Below are 17794 nucleotides of genomic sequence, written 5' to 3'. Positions count from 1 at the left end.
ACTCCAGACAGTCATTTAATAAGTAACTCGACAGCAGGAAAGCAGCAGGATTTTAGCTGAAAGCACAGTAGGTTTAGGTTAAACAGATATAAGTCACATTCTTGTTGAGACACTTAATAGTTATGTAAAAACCAGGAAAGTCATTTAACCTCTCTGGACCTCAGTTTCCTCATCAATAAATTGGGAGTTTAACGGTCTACTTTGGGGACTTCCCTGGTGGTTCAGTGGGTATGATTCTGCACTTCCAATACAGGGGGCCCAGGTTCAATCCCTGGTCAGGGGACTAGCTCCCACATGCCACAGCTAAGACCCAGTGTGGCCAACTGAATAAATTAATATTTTAAAAAAGAAAAAACAAAACAACAAGAAAAATGATAATCTATTTCATGGGTTATTTTAGAATTAAGACAGTGTGCTTAGAAAGAGCTAAGGCAATGTGCTAATAAAGAATTAGCACAATTCCTGGATCATAGCAGACACTCAGATTGAAAACAAAAGGGCTGGTTCTCAGGCTTCCCTGGTGGCGCAGTGGTTAAGAACCTGCCTGCCAGTGCAGGAGACATGGGTTTGATCTCTGGTCCTGGAAGATCCCGCATGCCTTGGCGCAACTAAGCCCACGCGCCCTGGAGCCGGTGAACAGAAACAAGAGAAGCCACGGCAGTAAGACCTCGCACTGCAGCTAGAGAAAGCCCTCAGAGAAGCAAAGACCCAGCCCAGCCAAAGATAAATAAATAAAATTATTGTTTTAAAAAAGCTGTTTCTCTTCCTCCCTCCTCCCGTTCCTCATTCATACATGTCAGGTTTCAAACATCCCGAATTTGGGGACCTATGGTACTGAGGGCAGGCTGCCCCCAGACCTGCCAAAGTGGCAGATTGGTTATTTTGAATTCAAGTTATTTGAAAAACAGCTGGTGCAAGAACACCCAGACCCTCCTTTGTCTCCAGTCTCCAGAAAGCAGGAAATAACCCACCCCCCCCCCAACCCCAACCCGAGGAAAGGTACCTTCCCTGCATCTTGCGTAGAGAGACACCTTTTCACCAGAGAGGGACTCCAAGGCCGGGGAGGCTGCATAAATGCACCTTGTTAGCCTTTACTAATTTACCACATTGAATCCAAACGTCCTTATCTCGTCAACTCCTCACATCTTTATCATTTCTTTGTCTAAAAAGTATAAAAGCTATCTGCCTTGGTCACTTCCTAGATACTGATATATGAGACTTCTGTATGCACAAAATTAAAAGTTGGTTTCCTTCCCCCCTGTTAATCTATCTTGTGTCAGCTTAATTATCAGACCAGCTAACAGACCCCACAAGAATAAGGGGAAAATTTCTCCTCCCTGACAGGCCTTACACGGCGGGTAGAGGATATGAAAACAAGTACAGACATCTTCCTCAAAAACGTGAGCTCACCTCCAAGACGTCATACAGCACTTCATCGAAGATGTTGATGAACACGTCGTCTTTCACTGACTGCAGGCTGGCGGCGCTGTAATCCCCGTTGGGGGCCCTGCAGATGCGCACCACGATCAGAGAACACGAAAGAAGCAAAAGAGAAATAGTGAGCACTCCAATGTCCAAACAGGAATATGAGCAAAGAAATGAGGACTAACGGCAGTTCTTTCAGTTAAAGGGTTTCTCCAGCACGGGGATCCTACAGTGTGGTTTGTTGTTTCATCTCTAAGTCCTGTCCGACTCTTTGTGACCTCATGGACTGCAGCCTGCCTGGCTCCTCTGTCCATGTGGTTTCCCAGGCAAGAATGCTGGAGTGGGTTGCCAATTCCTCCTCCAGGGCATCTTCCCCACCCGGGGATTGAAGCCGTGTCTCCTGCATTGGCTGGCGAGTTCTTTACCACTGAGCCAACAGGGAAGCCCAGTCACTTTTCCTGCCAATTAACCAAGGCCGAGCTGAGGTTCATCTGCTACATCAGCTGCTCTGAGTTTTGCCAGGCCTGGCCAGAGCAGCCCTCTCCATGGCATGGCTCCAAACCGGGCCACTGCATCTGCTTGGTTGAGCGTTGGCCTTGAACTTTGCTCATTCTTTTTTGCTTATACTGTGTAGAAAAGTGGTATCTATTTCTCTCTCTCTCTTTCTTTTTGTTTTCTCCTGTTTGTCTTCTGACTTAACTAGTTCTGTTTCCAAGGTGGCTCAGTTGGTAAAGAAACAACCCAAAATGCAGGAGACCACCTGCAATGAAGGAGATTTGGGTTTGAAATTACTTAAGGCTCCCAGAGCTGGGGAGATAGGGAAGAAAAAAAAAATCAGTGTAGGGCCTATGGGGTCAAGGGAGTGGAAAGCTTGGGCTCTGAGGAACCAGAGCCTGGAGTTGAGTGGGGTATCCTAACAATGAACCCACATTTCAAAAGCTGGACATTTCCCATTTTTTTTCCCCCCTTGATTGGAACCACTTGTGATATGAGAAAAATATGCCTACCTAAATGGAAGTTCAAGTTCTTCATTCCAGCTGGGATTTGGTCCTTCTGCTGTAGTGGTATGGCAGATTGTTCGCTGAAATGAAACTTCTACAAAAGGACGTACTAAAACCTTTAAAAAAAAAAAAAAAAGAACATGTACAGTTTCTGTTTAGCTAGATTTTTTGTTATTGGTTTGTTTCAGTTTAGGATTGAAACCCTTTTCAGCTCACTAAATCCCGAGCAGAAACTGCAAGTTTGGAAGTTTATGCATATACTTTTAATAAATTTCTATACTATTTTTTTTTAATCAAGAGAAAACAGTCTGTAACAGTTAGTAGAATTATTTTGTTCTGAGCAGAGGAAAAACATGATTCTAAATAGTATATTTCCAAAGAAAATGAGACATAAAATGAATTATGAACTTTCTAGGCAATTCTTAAAAACATAAGGGGCAAGATTCTAACCAGAGAGCCAGCACTTGGGTATCTCACCTGGCCGAGGGGGTAGTCGGCGCTGTGGGCTGGGCTGTGTGTTGTCGGGGAAGCAGCGTGCTTTTCAGTGAAGGTCCTTGAAGATCTTGATGTCTGGTGGAATTTACTAGGAGGGAAAAATGAACAGAAGAAATAAATGACAGGGAAAGTCTAATTATGTTACTGAGCAGATGGTTTCTCCAAAGATGTTTGGTGCTGATAGTTATCCTGGCAGACATTCTTGCAAAGCTTGTTGACGCTTTAGAAGTCTTTTCATATGCTCTGGTCCTCCCTACTCACCTAGTGACTACCAGAACCTTTCCAACGTCCTTCCTTAGGTCTGCATGTCTGGCTGGAATAGAAGAAGAGACCTTTTCTCTCTACGGTCTCGTGGGTGCCTTTCCCCCATAATTGAGAGCATCAATCCCTTTCAGGTAGCAGAATCCTGAGCCTCCTAACCAGCCTGCCCTGCCTCCATCCAATTCAGGTCCTCTTTCTCTGTATGTTTTTTGAAACTTCATACTCCAGGAAGCTTGAGCTACACATTCCAGGTAAGATCTCTCTCTCTGGGCCTGCCAGGCATCACTGGCAAAAGGTGGTCAGTGATTCCTAGCTCGAGTTAGGATCTACGAGTCTTGTCCTCTTTCCCTTTTGAACTGCCATTCATAAAGGAAGAAATGAAGGTCATGTCCAGAGATCCTCTCCCAGACGCCTTCCCCCTCATCCCAACAACCCACTTGCATATTTGTTTTGAATTTTCTGGTGTATCTAGTATTTCACATTCAGTGGCAAAGTACACCTTGTCTCTTTCCACCAGACTGTCTTACCTTTTCACAGAAAGGGTTTCAGACAAACTACGAGACAAGGAAAGTGGAACATTTAACTCAACAGCTACCAGAGAAAACCTTTTTCCTGTTTGGAACACTGTCAATTGCATTATTACACAAACATCTGTTTAGTACCTCCTGTACTTTAGCAATCTGTTAGACTCTGGGGCTGCAAAGGCCAATAAGATACACTTTAGCTTAGACTAGATAAACAAAGAGTCATAATATAGTGGGGCATGTGTTAGACTGGAGGGCATGGGATGTAAGAGAGCAGAGAGAGTACTGAAAATCCTATTTAGTTTAGTTTTAAGGGGAGAGGGCTAAGATTTGGGTGGATTTAGTGCAAGAATTGGTATCTGAGCTGACTTGATGAGTCTACACTAAATGTAAAACAATAGGATCAATTATGCTTCTTTGTAATGATTTGAATGAAATCGTTTAAATCTTAAAAAACTTAACAGAAATAAAAAATAATACCTATTGCCTATTCATTAAAAAATAACAAAAACAGCTTTTCACCCCACAGTTGAGCTTTAATGCGATCAAGATGAAAAGGCTGGGATGTGGCTTGGGGAAGCGATGCTATGGCACAGATTCAAGAGCTTAGACAGACATTCACAAAACAAAATGTGACCAAACTCTGGGAATAGTTGGTGATGATCGGATGTTCTGTGATGGGTAGATGAGTTAGAAGAAAAAAAGGAGGGCAAAATAATAGGGGGGGGGGTGGGAGTGGATAGATCATTTAAAAGGAAGAACCTAGGGAGGAAAGAGGCCCAGGCTAGAACAGAGGACTTCTGTAATCAGACGGCTGGAGGCCCTTGGGCAAGCCACGACAAGCTCTTCACTTCCATTTGCCCTTTTGTAAAATGGAGACAGTAATAGTAGTGAGAAGTAAGTGAAATCATAGATACGGAAGTGCCTGGGGTAGTGCCTAGAACACTGTGAATGTACCGTAAGGTATAGCCTCCCTCATCACACTGGTAAGGCCACCAGCAAAGAGGAGTAATTCTTGTTCCTTCTGTCTCTGTTCTCCAAGGGGCTAAGAAATTTAAGCTCACCTTACTTATAGTTGGGTTTCCCTGGTGGCTCAGACAGTAAAAGAATCTGCCTGCAATGCAGGTGACCCGGGTTTGATCCCTGGGTCAGGAAGATCCCCTGGAGAAGGGAATGGCAACCCACCCCAGTATTCTAGCCTGGAGAATCCCATGGACAGAGGAGCCTGGTGGGCTACAGCCCATGGGGTCACAGACTCAGACACAATGAATCGATTAACACTTCCTTATGGCTGAGGAGTCCCCATTGCCCCAGTGTATGAAATACAGTGGGTGTAATTCCTTTCTCTGGGCAGATAAAAAAGAAGCCACAGTTTTGTGCTCACAGCACATGTTTCGGAGTCTAGAATATGCACCTTTGGGGTATCTTCCCAGCTCTCCCCCACTTCTCTGAGGACTGTCCCCCGTCTTCAGGGCTGGTCCCTGTGAACCCGCCCCTGACTGTAGGTAACTAGATGTGGCTCAGCACCCGACCTGGGCTAGGACCTTTTGGGGAGCTGATGACTGGGGGTGGAACCATCGAGGATGAATCACTTCCATCACACAAAGAGTGAAGCAAATTCACACGGAAGCAAGAGAGACAAAGGGCCTTTGAAGATGCCAGCTTAATCTTAGGTCTCCCTCGTGGTTCCACCACATCAGCTGTCCTCTTGTTCCGTGAGATATAGCCAACAAAGCCCCTCTTTACCCTAAATCGACTGATTTGGTTCTGTTGTGCTGTGCTGTGCACAGTTGCTCAGTCATGTCTGACTCTCTGTAGTCCCATGGACTGTAGCCCACCAGGCTCCTCTGTCCATGGGATTCTCTAGGCAAGAAGACAGGAGTGGGTTGCCATGACCTCTCCAGGGGACATTCCAGAGCCAGGAATCAAACCCGCGTCTCTTGCATTGGCAGGCAGGTTCTTTACCTCTAGTGCCACCTTGGTTCTGTTACTTGGAACTAATGGGGCCCTGACATCATCAAGAACACCCACCCTCACCCCCATCCCTCCCCTCAGCCCCCACAGAGCAACAACTCTGTTGATGATGAGAGTGAACACACTGTGAAGAGGTGGGGTCCTGCAGCTCCCACCCCAGGCCGGCTTGGAGGGCTCTCACCTTGCCGTCGGCTTCCTCACCGGAATGTCGTAAGCCCGGATGATGTTCACCAGCAGCTTTATGTCTCCGTCGGACAGGTTTTGGGCTGTCACCTTCTTCCGGCCTTTTCTCCTCGGCCTCAGTGGTCGCTTTTGCTCTGCCAGCTTGAAAAGGCTCAGGCCCAAAATGCTAATGATTACAGAACAGAGTTAGGACTCTAGGGGAAAGAAAGACTGGGGAAGTTCACGAGACACCTTCCCACACTCTGCCCCAAGGTCCCTCATGGGCCCCCGAAAAACTCTTTGTCTCTTTGAGGAGGGGTGGGAATTGTCAAAAGATTCTCCCAAGATGGGGGAGATCTACTGCGTAGATGATGAACGTATATTTTAGCAGCTTCTGATCCGAGGCAGATAACTCAGGTTCTGGGCCCCGCCCTGCACCTCCTGCTTGCCCTCTGCCTTGTTCATCCCGCAGCCCCTCAAACGTGGCCTGAGCTTGCCAACTGTCCACTTTTGCTCCTGCCAATCCTGCAACACCCAATGCTTCCTTCCACCTTCCTCGTTGACCCTCTTCACCTCAGTTCTACCGCTTTTCAGGGCCAGTATTTCCAGGCCAGTGCATCCTGCTCACCTTGGGCAAATCATTTCACCTCTTGCTGTCTCTGTTTCATCATCTGTAAAATGGAATATTAATACCTACCTCTTGGGGTTATTGAGAGGACTAAGCGAGGCACGTACACAGAGCCCCTGGGTACGGGTCTAGCATTAGCAGATGCCCTAACACAGTGACTGTTGGGATGATGACAGTGGTCACGATGCCACGGTGATTCTGCTGGAGAAAGGAGGGGATGGAGATAGGAGGAAGGCAGGGGAGGGGGGCCAGGGGGATCTCTCTACCTCTCTATGTCTCTGCCTGTCACTGAGATGACACCCATGAACACTTCCTGGAAGGTGAAAGCAACACAATCTATGAATGAGAAGGGCCAGGGAACAGCGAGTTTAATTCTGCCCCAGAGACTAAAGAGAGCACAGTGGACACTTCGTATCGGGAAGCTGATGTGAATGGCTAAGCCCGACAGCCACAGAGCAATGCCAGCTGGGCAGAGCTGGCCTCAGGCTGGCAACGCTCACGCGGCTCTTCTCTGTGAGTACGGAAGAGCTGGCTGGACTGGAGCCCTCCTTCCAAGAGGCACGTGCCAGCCCAGGGAGATGACTCCCAAGGGACTCCCAGGGCCCGTGGTTCCGTGAGCCCCCCAGGGCCTTCTAAGGGAGCACAGAGGAGCTCCCGTTTACCAGCACCGCTACGGTTCAAGCAGAGTGTGAGGGGCCTTACGTATACTCTTTCTAATCCTTACAAGGGTGTTACCCCATTTTTCATATGAAGAAACTGGAGGCTCTGAGAGGTGATAGAATTTGCTGGAGGCTCCTAAATAGAAGGAGAGGGAGCTGAGGTTCAAGCTCAGATCACCCTGACTTGACAGCCCAACTTTTTCTTTGAATATCTGCACATATCTTTTCATTAACTCATTTGGGACAAGAATAAGTGCATTATATAACAATGTGATGTAAAATTTGTGAAAAAATAACTATCTTTCCCAAAACCAAGAGTGTGAGGAGAGTGACACTATTTTACATTTTTGCAAATGTCTTTTTTGGTTTTACCGTACATTTTAATTTTAGAATTTTAGTGAGATACAGTTGATATATAACACTGTATAAGTTCAAGGTATACAGTAGATGTGTTTGATACATTAACACATGGCATTATGGTTACCACCGTAGGCAGCATTAGCCAACACCTCTATCTATCACTTTAAGTAATTATTGTTTTTTTTTGTGTGTGTGTGTGGTGTGAACAATTAATATACAGTCTCTTAGCACCCTTGAAGTTTATATTGTTGACGATAATCACTATGCTGTACATTAGATCTCCAGGACTTATTTATCTACTGGTTGCAGGCTTATACCCTTCTACCCTTAAATATCCCCCCAATCCCCCTGCCCCTAGCCCTGTGTGACCAACAGTCTAGTCTCTGTTCTTATTAGTTTGGCTCTTTTAGATTCCACATATGTGAGAATCCCAGAGATCTTCTCTTTCTCTGACTCATCCTATTTAACAGAATGCCCTCAAAAGTCCATCCACACTGACACAAATTATAGCCCATCTTTTTAATCACTCTGCCAGGATGCCTGCCTAACCCAGACTTGGGAACCTCAGAGAAAAACCTTTGCCAGGAGGTTGTAACAAAGCACATCGCTTCTTTCCTCAATACTTGCTCCCTCCCCGAGGAATATCTCCTGTCACAAGACTTAGCTGTCCCCATAGTCAGCATGAGAACATCATGGTGGCTGGAACCATTATATACAGAAATATCTTAATCTAAAGCCAAGAACAAACCAAAATGAAAAGAAGAAAGAACATACCCTGAGCCTTCAGAACTTAATGCAGAAAAGTAAAGCAGAAAAAAGAAAAAGAAAGAAAAGAAATGGAAAACAGCATGAAAAATCATCATCTAAAGTGTAATTTTCATGATTGAAAAAGAAAACAGTCAATGATTGGACTGTGGGCCTGGAATGGAGAGGACTTCCCTGGTGGCTCAGATGGTAAAGTGTCTGCCTACAATGCGGGAGACCTGGGTTCAATCCCTGGGTCGGGAAGATCTCCTGGAGAAGGAAATGGCAACCCACTCCAGTATTCTTGCCTGGAAAATCCCATGGACGGTGGAGCCTGGTAGGCTATAGTCCATGGGGTTGCAAAGAGTCGGATATGACTGAGCAACTTCACTTTCACTTTGCATGAATTTTCTGTGGGCACAGCCTCCCTTCTGTATGAGGATGGAGGCAAAGCCAGGAAAAGGGGCTCCCATGGATTGCACCAGTTTTTTGTCTCCTTGCCAGCTGGGTGGCAGAGAGGAAGTCCATGCGTAGGAAATAACCTTTTCAGGAGACCATCTGTTGTGTCCAATAACTTTGCGACATATGTCCAAAGACTTTTTGTGAGTTTGCACAAAAACTCTTTGCAACCCTGTGGATTATACACTCCATAGAATTCTCCAGGCCAGAATACTGGAGTGGGTAGCCTTTCCCTTCTCCAGGGGATCTTCCCAACCCAGGGATCAAACCCAGGTCTCCGACATTTCAGGCAGATTCTTTACCAGCTGAGCCACCAGGGAAGCCCTTTCAGGAGACCAGGAGATTTAACCACAGGAAGGGTCATGAAGTCAATGGACTGTGCAAGCCCACCAATATAGAAAGTTCTCTTTCATCTTTCATGCATCCGCCTCGACTTGAGACCATTTGAGAATTATTTTAAATGACAGGGAGACGATTTAGCAAACACATAGAGTCAATTCCCAACTTCTATGAAAATATCCATTTTCCCCTGCTGCCCACCTGTTACCAAACACAGGGCAGCTCTGTGCCTCCCAGCAGCAGTGCTGGAACCAGGCCTCTCCCTGACACTCAGAATCTCAGCGGGATAATTCTCGACCACCCCACTGCCCTGTGACGGGGGAGTGAGGGAGACCTTGGCCCAGGGAGGTGATGAAGGCAGGAGGACGATGTGCTGGAAAGGATGCTGTCACATTTCACGTGACTGGAATGAGAAGATAGCCAAGGCTGGGGAAGTGCCCTTGGGGGTGGTGGGAGGTGAGATGGGGTCCACTGGAATGTGATGGAGAGGGTCTCGTGATACTCGTGCTAACAGAATCCCCCCCAAAATGTGACATCAGGCGTTCATCAGGCTTTACCAGTTTCCAGTACTGTTAGGGGGCCAAATGCATACCATACCCTGATAGAAATCTTACATTCACAGGGAATATTTAATATAATACAATACAAATAATTTTTACAAGAAATAACAAGATTTTTTTTTTTACCTGATATTGGGAACTTCTTCTTCTACTACCAAATCCGAAAGAAGAAAATGGTGTTTCGCAATGAGGAAACGATTTATCACTGATTCTCTAACCTGAGGGAGAGAAAGACTTATTTAAATGTTCTTGTTTGCTGACCTGCATCATTCTCTGCTCGAAAGTCACTGCGGTGTGGTGGCACTTTCACAATCCATCACAGCTCTGACCCCTTCCTACAGTAAATCAACCAACTTTCCTTGCTAATGTAAGCTCCCTAAGGCAGGAGCGTTCTATTTTGTTCACTGCTATATTCTCAGGATCTGGACAAATTCCTGGCAGAAAATTTAGCTGAATGAATGAATGACTCTTTGGAAAAGACCCTGATGCTGGGAAAGACTGAAGGCAGAAGGAGAAGAGGGTGACAGAGGATGAGATAGTTGGATGGCATCACCGATTCAACGGACAGGAACTTGGGCAAACTCCGGGAGACGGTGAGGGACAGGAAGGCCTGGCGTGCTGCAGTCCATGGTATCGGAAAAAGTCAGACACAACGTGGCAACTGAACAACAACAAAAATGAATGAAAAACTACAGAAAACAGGACCTGTCTTGAAACACACGAGGACTTCCCTGGCGGCTCAGATGGTTAAGAATCTGCCTGCAGTGCAGGAGACCTGGGTTTGACCCCTGGGTCGGGAAGACCCCCTGAAGAAGGGAATGGATATTCACTCCGGTATTCTTGCCTGGAAAGTACCATAGACAGAGGAGCCTGGCGGGCTACAGTCCACGGGGTCACAAAGAGTCGGACACAACTGAGGGACTAAAGCTTTCACCTTTGGCTTCCCTGGTGCGCCAAACTGTAAAGAATCTGCCTGCAATGCAGGAGGCCTGGGTTTCACCCCCGGGTCAGGAAGATCCCCTGGAGAGTGGAATGGCTACCCATTCCAATATTCTTGCCTGGAGAATTCCACGGACAGAGGAACTTGGCGGGCTCGAGTTCATGGGGTCACAATGAGTTGGACACAACTGAGTGACTAACACACTTCGAAGCACACACACTTCAGAACTGATTAAGTTCTTCCCCTATTCAGAGTGATTTAGTTCCTAATTATTTTTTAAATGGAGGCGCTCTTAAATGTCATACATTATTTTTTTATACAAAACCTAAAGGGTAGATTAACTGGCTGGGGAAAATGTACTGTAGTTATTGTAGCACTTCTTACAAGTTAAATTAATTAAAGGAAGGACAAAAGAATACTTTCATTTTCTAGTGCAGAAGGGCAGTGAGTATGTGGTTTATAAAACTTTTTTATTACCAAGGTAGTAAGATGCACACATTCATATGGTAATTCTATATTTAGTTAGTCTTCCAAGGCAATAGAAATAAAAACAAAAGTAAGCAAATGGGATCGAATCAAATTTGGAAGTTTTTGCACAGCAAACATTCAAATATTTTTTTAAAAAATCATGATTTAGAAAGTAAGTGCCTTGTAATCATACCCCTCAAGATAACCACTGATGATAAACTGAGACCAATCTTAGAGGTTTCAGTGTTTCCTCACTGAATACATTCCCTTTGGTGCCTGAGCTAGTTCAAACTGGACTTTTTATCACTTACAATCATGAATCCAAGCTAATACAAAGGAGAACCAAGTAACTATGTTACAAAGATGAAGATAGTTGCTAATCAATTTTATATCTGTAAGAATGAGGAGGGCTTCCCTGGTGGCTCAGTGGTAAAGAACCCACCTGCCAATGCAGATGTGGGTTTGATCCCTGGTTGGGAAGATCCCTTGGAGAAGGAAATGGCAACCCACTCCAGTATTCTTGCCTGAACAATCCCATGGACAGAGGATCCTGGCAAGCCATAAAGGATTGCAGACTACTATAGGATAAGTGACTTTATGTCTAGTCTTAAAAGGAAGAGAGAGGTTATTCATGTTGCCATTGTGACCCTAGAATTTTTCAGTTTAGAATATTCTTTGAGGGACTCCCTAACAAGGAAATGGCAACCCACTCCAGTTATTCTTGCCTGGGAAATCCCACGGACAGAGGAGCCTGGTGGGCTACAGTCTATAGTGTTGTAATAGAGTCGAACAACAGCAACAACGATCATGAGAAAATAAGCCAACAAGGGTTGAGGATAAAGACCCCCCTTCTCCAACATCAGGATGCTGCCTGTTTGTCCCCTACGAGGACTGTTTGAAATGATTTTCCTTACCTGCTGGAGGTACTTTGCTACTGTGGCCCTGTGGGTGTCTATGTGGTCCTTGGTTTCGATCACATTTCTGTCTCGTAACCGTTTCTCATAGTCCTAAAATTAAAAGGAAACAATACTTCTATGATTTTAAAATACTGGTACTCTCATGCCTTTTTTGAAATTGGGCTTTCCTGGTAGCTCAGACAGTAAAGAATCTGTCTACAGTGCAGGAGACCAGGGTTCAATTCCTAGGTCGGGAAGATCCCCTGGAGAAAGGCATGGCAACCCACTCCAGTATTCTTGCCTGGAAAATTCCATGGCAGCTACAGTCCAGATTAGAGAATTATTCGTCATGTGTAGTTTAAGTCACAAATTGTGGTTCTAAATCTTCCTTCTACTTCCCTCTGAACTTCAGGTTCAGAGTTGATCTTTGATGCAGCATCCAGGATTTGGAAACAGTTGATTGAACTGCTTTACAAGTAGTTACAAGTTACAATGCTTTTTAAAAGTTTTGTTTAAAAATTAGAGTATAATTGCTTTGCAGTTTGTGTTGGTTTCTGCTGTACAACAATGTGAATCAGCTATATGTATGCATATATTCCCTCCCTTTTGAGCGTTCCCCCCACTCAGGATCTCATCCTTCCAGGTCATCACAGAGCATCAAACTGAGTTTCCTGTTCTTTGTAGCAGCTTCCCATTAGCTATCTACGCTCTCAATTCACCCCTCTGTGTCCGGAGTCCATTCTCTAGGTCTGCATCTCTATTCCTGCCCTGCAAGTAGGTTGTCAGTACCATTTTTCTAAATTCCTTGTGTAATACATGATATTTGTTTTTTACAAGTTACAGGGTTCACGCAGAAAGAAATTGAGGCCATAGAGAGAATCAAGTCACTGTAGATCAAGATACTAAGCTCACCTAAATGGCTTAGCCAAGTTCAGTTCAGTTCAGTTCAGTTGCTCAGTCATGTCTGACTCTTTATTTTTGTCTATTTCAAGTAAAGCAATTACAAAAAGAGCACCTAACATCTTAGTTGTTAGTAACTGGTTGCAGTTGACCTGGGTCACCTACTTGGAGGAGAGTAGTGGGTGCTTTTGGCTTTCTTTTCCTAGGCAGCTGTACTTTCCTCTTTTTCTATCAAGAAAATTCCATGTGGGCCCCAGGAAGCTGCCATGATCTCCTTCAGTCCTTCTCTAGCTCTTCTTAAGAGCTGTCTTCAAGATGGTTTTCTTTTTTAAAAAAATATTTATTTACTATTTGGCTGCATAAAAATATTTATTTATTATCAGGTCTTAGTTGCAAAACATGGAGTCTTTGTTGTGGCATGTGAGATCTCAGTTCCCCGACGAGGGATCAAACCCTCATCCCTTGCCTTGCAAAGGAGATTCTTATCCACTGGACACCAGGGAAGACCCTGTCCCCAAGATTGTTAGACTTGGGACAAGAGGACACACCTCTCCCTCCTGGCTGAGGCTCCTAGGTATGAACTTGGGTGATACTGGTGGCCAAATGATCAAGCAGAGAAATCTGTCTGAAATGGGGGAAAATGAGGCCACCATACCACGTGAAGCCCCCACAGGAAGGAGAAGGAGCCTGGCACTCCTTGGGTGGCTCTGAGGGGCAGACGAGCTCCTGTCATTCAGATGTCTTAGACGCTTAACTTGATTTTGTGATTCCGTCATCTCATAAATTCCCCCGGTACAGGAGCTGGTTCAAATTGGGTTTTCATCACTTATAATCACAAGTCCAAACTGATAACAAAGAAGAACCAAGTAACCAAAAACATCTCTCCAAGAATAATTTCTGCATGAAAAATCATACTGCTTTTGATGAAAGACCTAAATGTAAGGCCACACTCTATAAAACTCTTAGAGAAAAATGTAAAGCAGAATATTCTTTGATATAAATTGCAGCAATATCTTTTGGGATCCACCTCCTAGAGTAATGGCAGTGAAAACAAACAAACAAAAGAAGTCATACTGATATTAATTTCTAGTGGCTATTTCTTTACCTCATCAAACATAAACTTGTCCAGCTTTCCCTGGCCCGCCCCCCCCCCCCACAGGCCTGTTCCCTGTAACTCCTCAAAGGCTCCCTGCCCCACTCCAACCTCCCCCAAGGCTTTCTGTCTCCAGCTGCCTGCAGCATCCTGACCAGACCTGTTCCCCACTTCCTACCCCTTCACCCAGGCTGTTCAGATCCTACCCATCTATCTTCCAAGCAGCGCTTACCGCTGTGCTTTGTGCTTAGTAAATACTTACTGGGTTAAAATGGCATTGAGGGACCTCCCTGGTGGTCCAGTGGTTAAGAATTGGCCTTGCAACGAAGGTGACGTGGGTTTGAACCCTGGTCGGGAAACTAAGATCCCACATGTGAGCCACTAAGCCCGCAAGCCACAACTAGAGAGTCTGTGCAGTGCAAGCAAAGATACCTCGTGATGCAACGAAGATCCTGCGGGCCGCAACGAGACCGATGCAGCCATTTAAGTAAATAAATTAATTTGAAAAAAAAGGGCATCGAATTCCTGACTAAGCCAGGCAGGACTGTTTGCCACACTAACACTGAAGAGATTCTTCAGCCCTATGACACTAATTTTTCCTAGTTTAGATGTCATTAGACAGAGACAAAGAGATGATTTAAACATTGGATTCAAGAAAAATAATGAAAAGGCTATGTAAAGTGCAATAAAGAAGAAACCAATATTGCTACTGAGAACACCACAAGGACACCTACATATATATAATAGTATACAAAATGGAACAGTAAATATTTCATTATTTTATTAACCCCTCTAAGGCAATCTCTTACCTGAAATACTTTTTCCATAATTTCTCGGTCATACAGTGGAATTTGCTTATAATGTCGGAACTCTGGCACCTCCTGGCTTCTAAGAAGCAGCAGCCTGAATCGTTTAGATCTATTTAATTCCTCATCCGAAACAAAGTTAAATTCCTGTTGTAGCTGTTCGAGTCGGAAGAAATCAGGGATGTAGGATTCACCACTGGTAGCAACCTATAAAAACCAGGAAATACAAAGCTCTAGGTGACAGGCAGATTTCACCCAAGGAAACTTGGCACTGAGCTTCTTGGGAATGATGTTGAATGTTGAACAGTTTTGGATATACTTGAAACATCCACTATTTCATTTGAAGAGAAAACACAGTCAAATATAATGGCAATGAGGGAGATGCTATTATCTTCATTGAATAGTTATTAAAAGTACCATAAATCATTTTTTCCAGAGAAATAAAAAGTAAACGGTTCATGTCTGGTATGCATGTTCCCTTAATAGGTGTTATGAAAATATAACAGACTGATAAATGAGTCAATTATATCAGTGTGTTACCAAACGCCTACTCCAAAAAATACACAGGAGACTCAGGTTCGATCCCTGGGTCAGAAAGGTCCCCTGGAGAAGAAAATGGCAACCTACTCAGTATTCTTGCCTGGGAAATCCCATGGACAGAGAAACCTGGTGGGCTACAGTCCATGGGGGTCACAAAGAGTCAGACATGACTGAGCGACTCAGCACACAGCACTGCAAATAAGATTATTCATATACATAATATATATAAAATATATATTTAAATGTATTTTTAAAACCTTGTAGCTCAGTTGGTAAAGAATCTGCCTACAATGCAGGGGACCTGGGTTCAATCCTTGAGTCAGAAAGATCCCCCGAAGAAGGAAATGGCAATCCACCCAGTATTCTTGCCTGGAGAATCCCAAGGACAGAGGAGCCTGGCAGGCTACAGTAAATGGGGTCGCAAAGATTCAGACACTACTTAGCGACTAAAACATTTTTAAAATATAGTTTTTAGACTATATCTATGGACATAAATAAGGGCCCCAGTCAGCCAGCTTCACTTGGCTCCAGGGCCTTGTTGTCTTGTTCCTGGACGCCACTCTGTGGTTTTGGTTGTGAGGACAAGTGAACCAGAGATGGACCCAGGCACCAGCATAGACAGCACAGCTTCAGCAACCCTGAGAGGATGAGCAGGTCTGGGCTGCACTCTGCCCCGGTGTCCGTTTGCTCCTCTGCTGGGAGCTTTGTCAGCTGCAGCCGTGACCTGCAGAGAGAGATTCTGGGAGCAGAGATCCGCTGGGGCTTTGCAATGGGAAAGGTGATCCTGCGGTGACAATCCTGGTTCATAAAAGGGGCTACTCAGGAAGGAAAGGATGAGGTGGTTGGATGGCATCACCGACTCAATGGACATGAGCTTGAGTAAACTCCAGGAGATGGTGAAGGACAGGGAAGCCTGGTGTGCTGCAGTCCATGGGGTCGCAAAGAGTCGGACATGACTGAGCAACAGAAACAGGAAAGCAAGCCCTGTGTTTTGTGCTTCTCTGGGAGGCAAATGGTTAAAAAGAAGAAACATCAAGGGGACCAAGTGTTTAGTCACTCAGTTGTGTCCGACTCTTTGTGATCCCATGGTCTGTAGCCCTCCGTGGGCTACGTTCCTCTGCCCATGGGATTCTCCAGGCAAGAATACTGGAGTGGATAGCCATTTGATTCTCCAGGGCATCTTCCCAACCCAGGGATCGAACCTGCATTGCTTATTTCTCCTGTACTGGGGTGTCTTCAGAAATGGTGGTTTTGCTCATTTTCTGGTTGGACGATTAGATTACCATTTAGGGTTCTTTACCACTGGCGCCACCTGGGAAGCCCTGTAACCTCAGCAGTATCCAGTGCTTCCTGCATGCTGAGTGTGGACAGCTAGAGGCTGACACCAGCAGCCCATTTCTTGCCAACAACACTGTGAGGGCATCACGGGCTTCGGACCACGTTTGTCTTGCTCACACAGTCAGTAGGTGCAGAGCTAGAATTTAAACCTGTCATTCAACCCAGCCCTCACATTCTTACACACTCCGGCGCAGGAGAACGTAGTGTGAAAGACGACCTGTGTAAAAAGCCCTGCCCTTTGGTTTCCACACCGAGGGGAGAAGTGGTGTGTGCCCATGTCTCCTGCCACGTTACCGAGATCAGCTGCATCAGGGGGCCATTGCTGGGGTCGTTGGGGTCAAGCTTGGACTCTGCTGCCCATTTGGCCAACTTCTTCATGTCTGTCAGGCCTGACGTGCCGATAGAAGAGATGGCATCTGCTCTCTTCAAAGCGCTGAAAACAGAAGTTGATTCCTTGAGACAGACTTCCTCACAGAGCAGTCTGCATCAGGACCACAGAACTGCAGGGTCCGCCCTGCTCTGCGAAGGAAAGTCTGATTGTAGGAAGGACTTCTGCCATTTTTCCTTACCTGATAGTTTCTATTAAATACATTATAAGGGTAAAAAAAGCGCGAATGGTGGCAGAAAATATTTTCAAAGCATGTGTCTAATAAGGCGTAGAAACATCCAAACAATATAAGGAACTCATTCAACTCAATGGTGACAAAACAATCTGATTAACAAATGGGCAAAGGATCTGAATGGACATTTTTCCAAAGACATACAAATGGCCAATAGACACATGAAAAGATGCTCAATGATCAGGGAAATGCAAATCAAAACCACAATGAAATGTCACCTCACACTTGTCAGAACGGCTGTCATAAAAGGCAAGCAATAACAAGTGCTGGCAAGCATGTGAGAGGGGAATTCCTTGTGCACTGTTGTGGGAACGGAAGTTGGTGCAGCCACCGTGAAAAACAGTATGGAGGCTCAGGAAGTTAAAAGTAGAGCAAGCACATGCTCCTGCAATCTGGCTTCTGGGGATACATCCAAAGTAAACAAAATCAGTGTCCTGGGGAGGTCTCTGCACCCCATGTTTAGCAGTATTAGTTATAACAGTAACAGTTATAACAAGACATGGAGACCACCCAAGTGTCCGTCAGTGGACACATGGATAAGTAAAATGTGATCTGTATGTATATATATATATATATATAATTCAGTCATCAAAGAAGGAAAT

General features: G+C 45.1%; 1 protein-coding gene across 7 annotated transcripts in view; it reads right to left on the bottom strand.

Annotated features, from left to right (window-relative positions):
• The window catches only part of CC2D2A (coiled-coil and C2 domain containing 2A), a 131294-nt gene that overhangs the window by 30491 nt on the left and 83009 nt on the right, over positions 1–17794 (bottom strand). For all 7 annotated transcript variants that reach the window (XM_027545069.1, XM_027545067.1, XM_027545066.1 and 4 more), the window contains 8 exons: positions 16867–17005; positions 14698–14901; positions 11914–12006; positions 9718–9809; positions 5862–6029; positions 2904–3009; positions 2433–2542; positions 1411–1507 (listed from right to left, as the gene is read on the bottom strand). In XM_027545069.1, coding sequence (XP_027400870.1) covers positions 1411–1507; positions 2433–2542; positions 2904–3009; positions 5862–6029; positions 9718–9809; positions 11914–12006; positions 14698–14901; positions 16867–17005 — 1009 coding nt within the window. The remainder of the gene's footprint in view (positions 1–1410; positions 1508–2432; positions 2543–2903; positions 3010–5861; positions 6030–9717; positions 9810–11913; positions 12007–14697; positions 14902–16866; positions 17006–17794) is intronic.

Source organism: Bos indicus x Bos taurus, chromosome 6 (genome assembly GCF_003369695.1).
Source record: "Bos indicus x Bos taurus breed Angus x Brahman F1 hybrid chromosome 6, Bos_hybrid_MaternalHap_v2.0, whole genome shotgun sequence".
In the NCBI taxonomy this organism is placed as follows: domain Eukaryota; kingdom Metazoa; phylum Chordata; class Mammalia; order Artiodactyla; family Bovidae; genus Bos; species Bos indicus x Bos taurus.
Note: the sequence above shows the minus strand (reverse complement) of the source record. Positions and strands in the feature narration are given on the sequence as shown.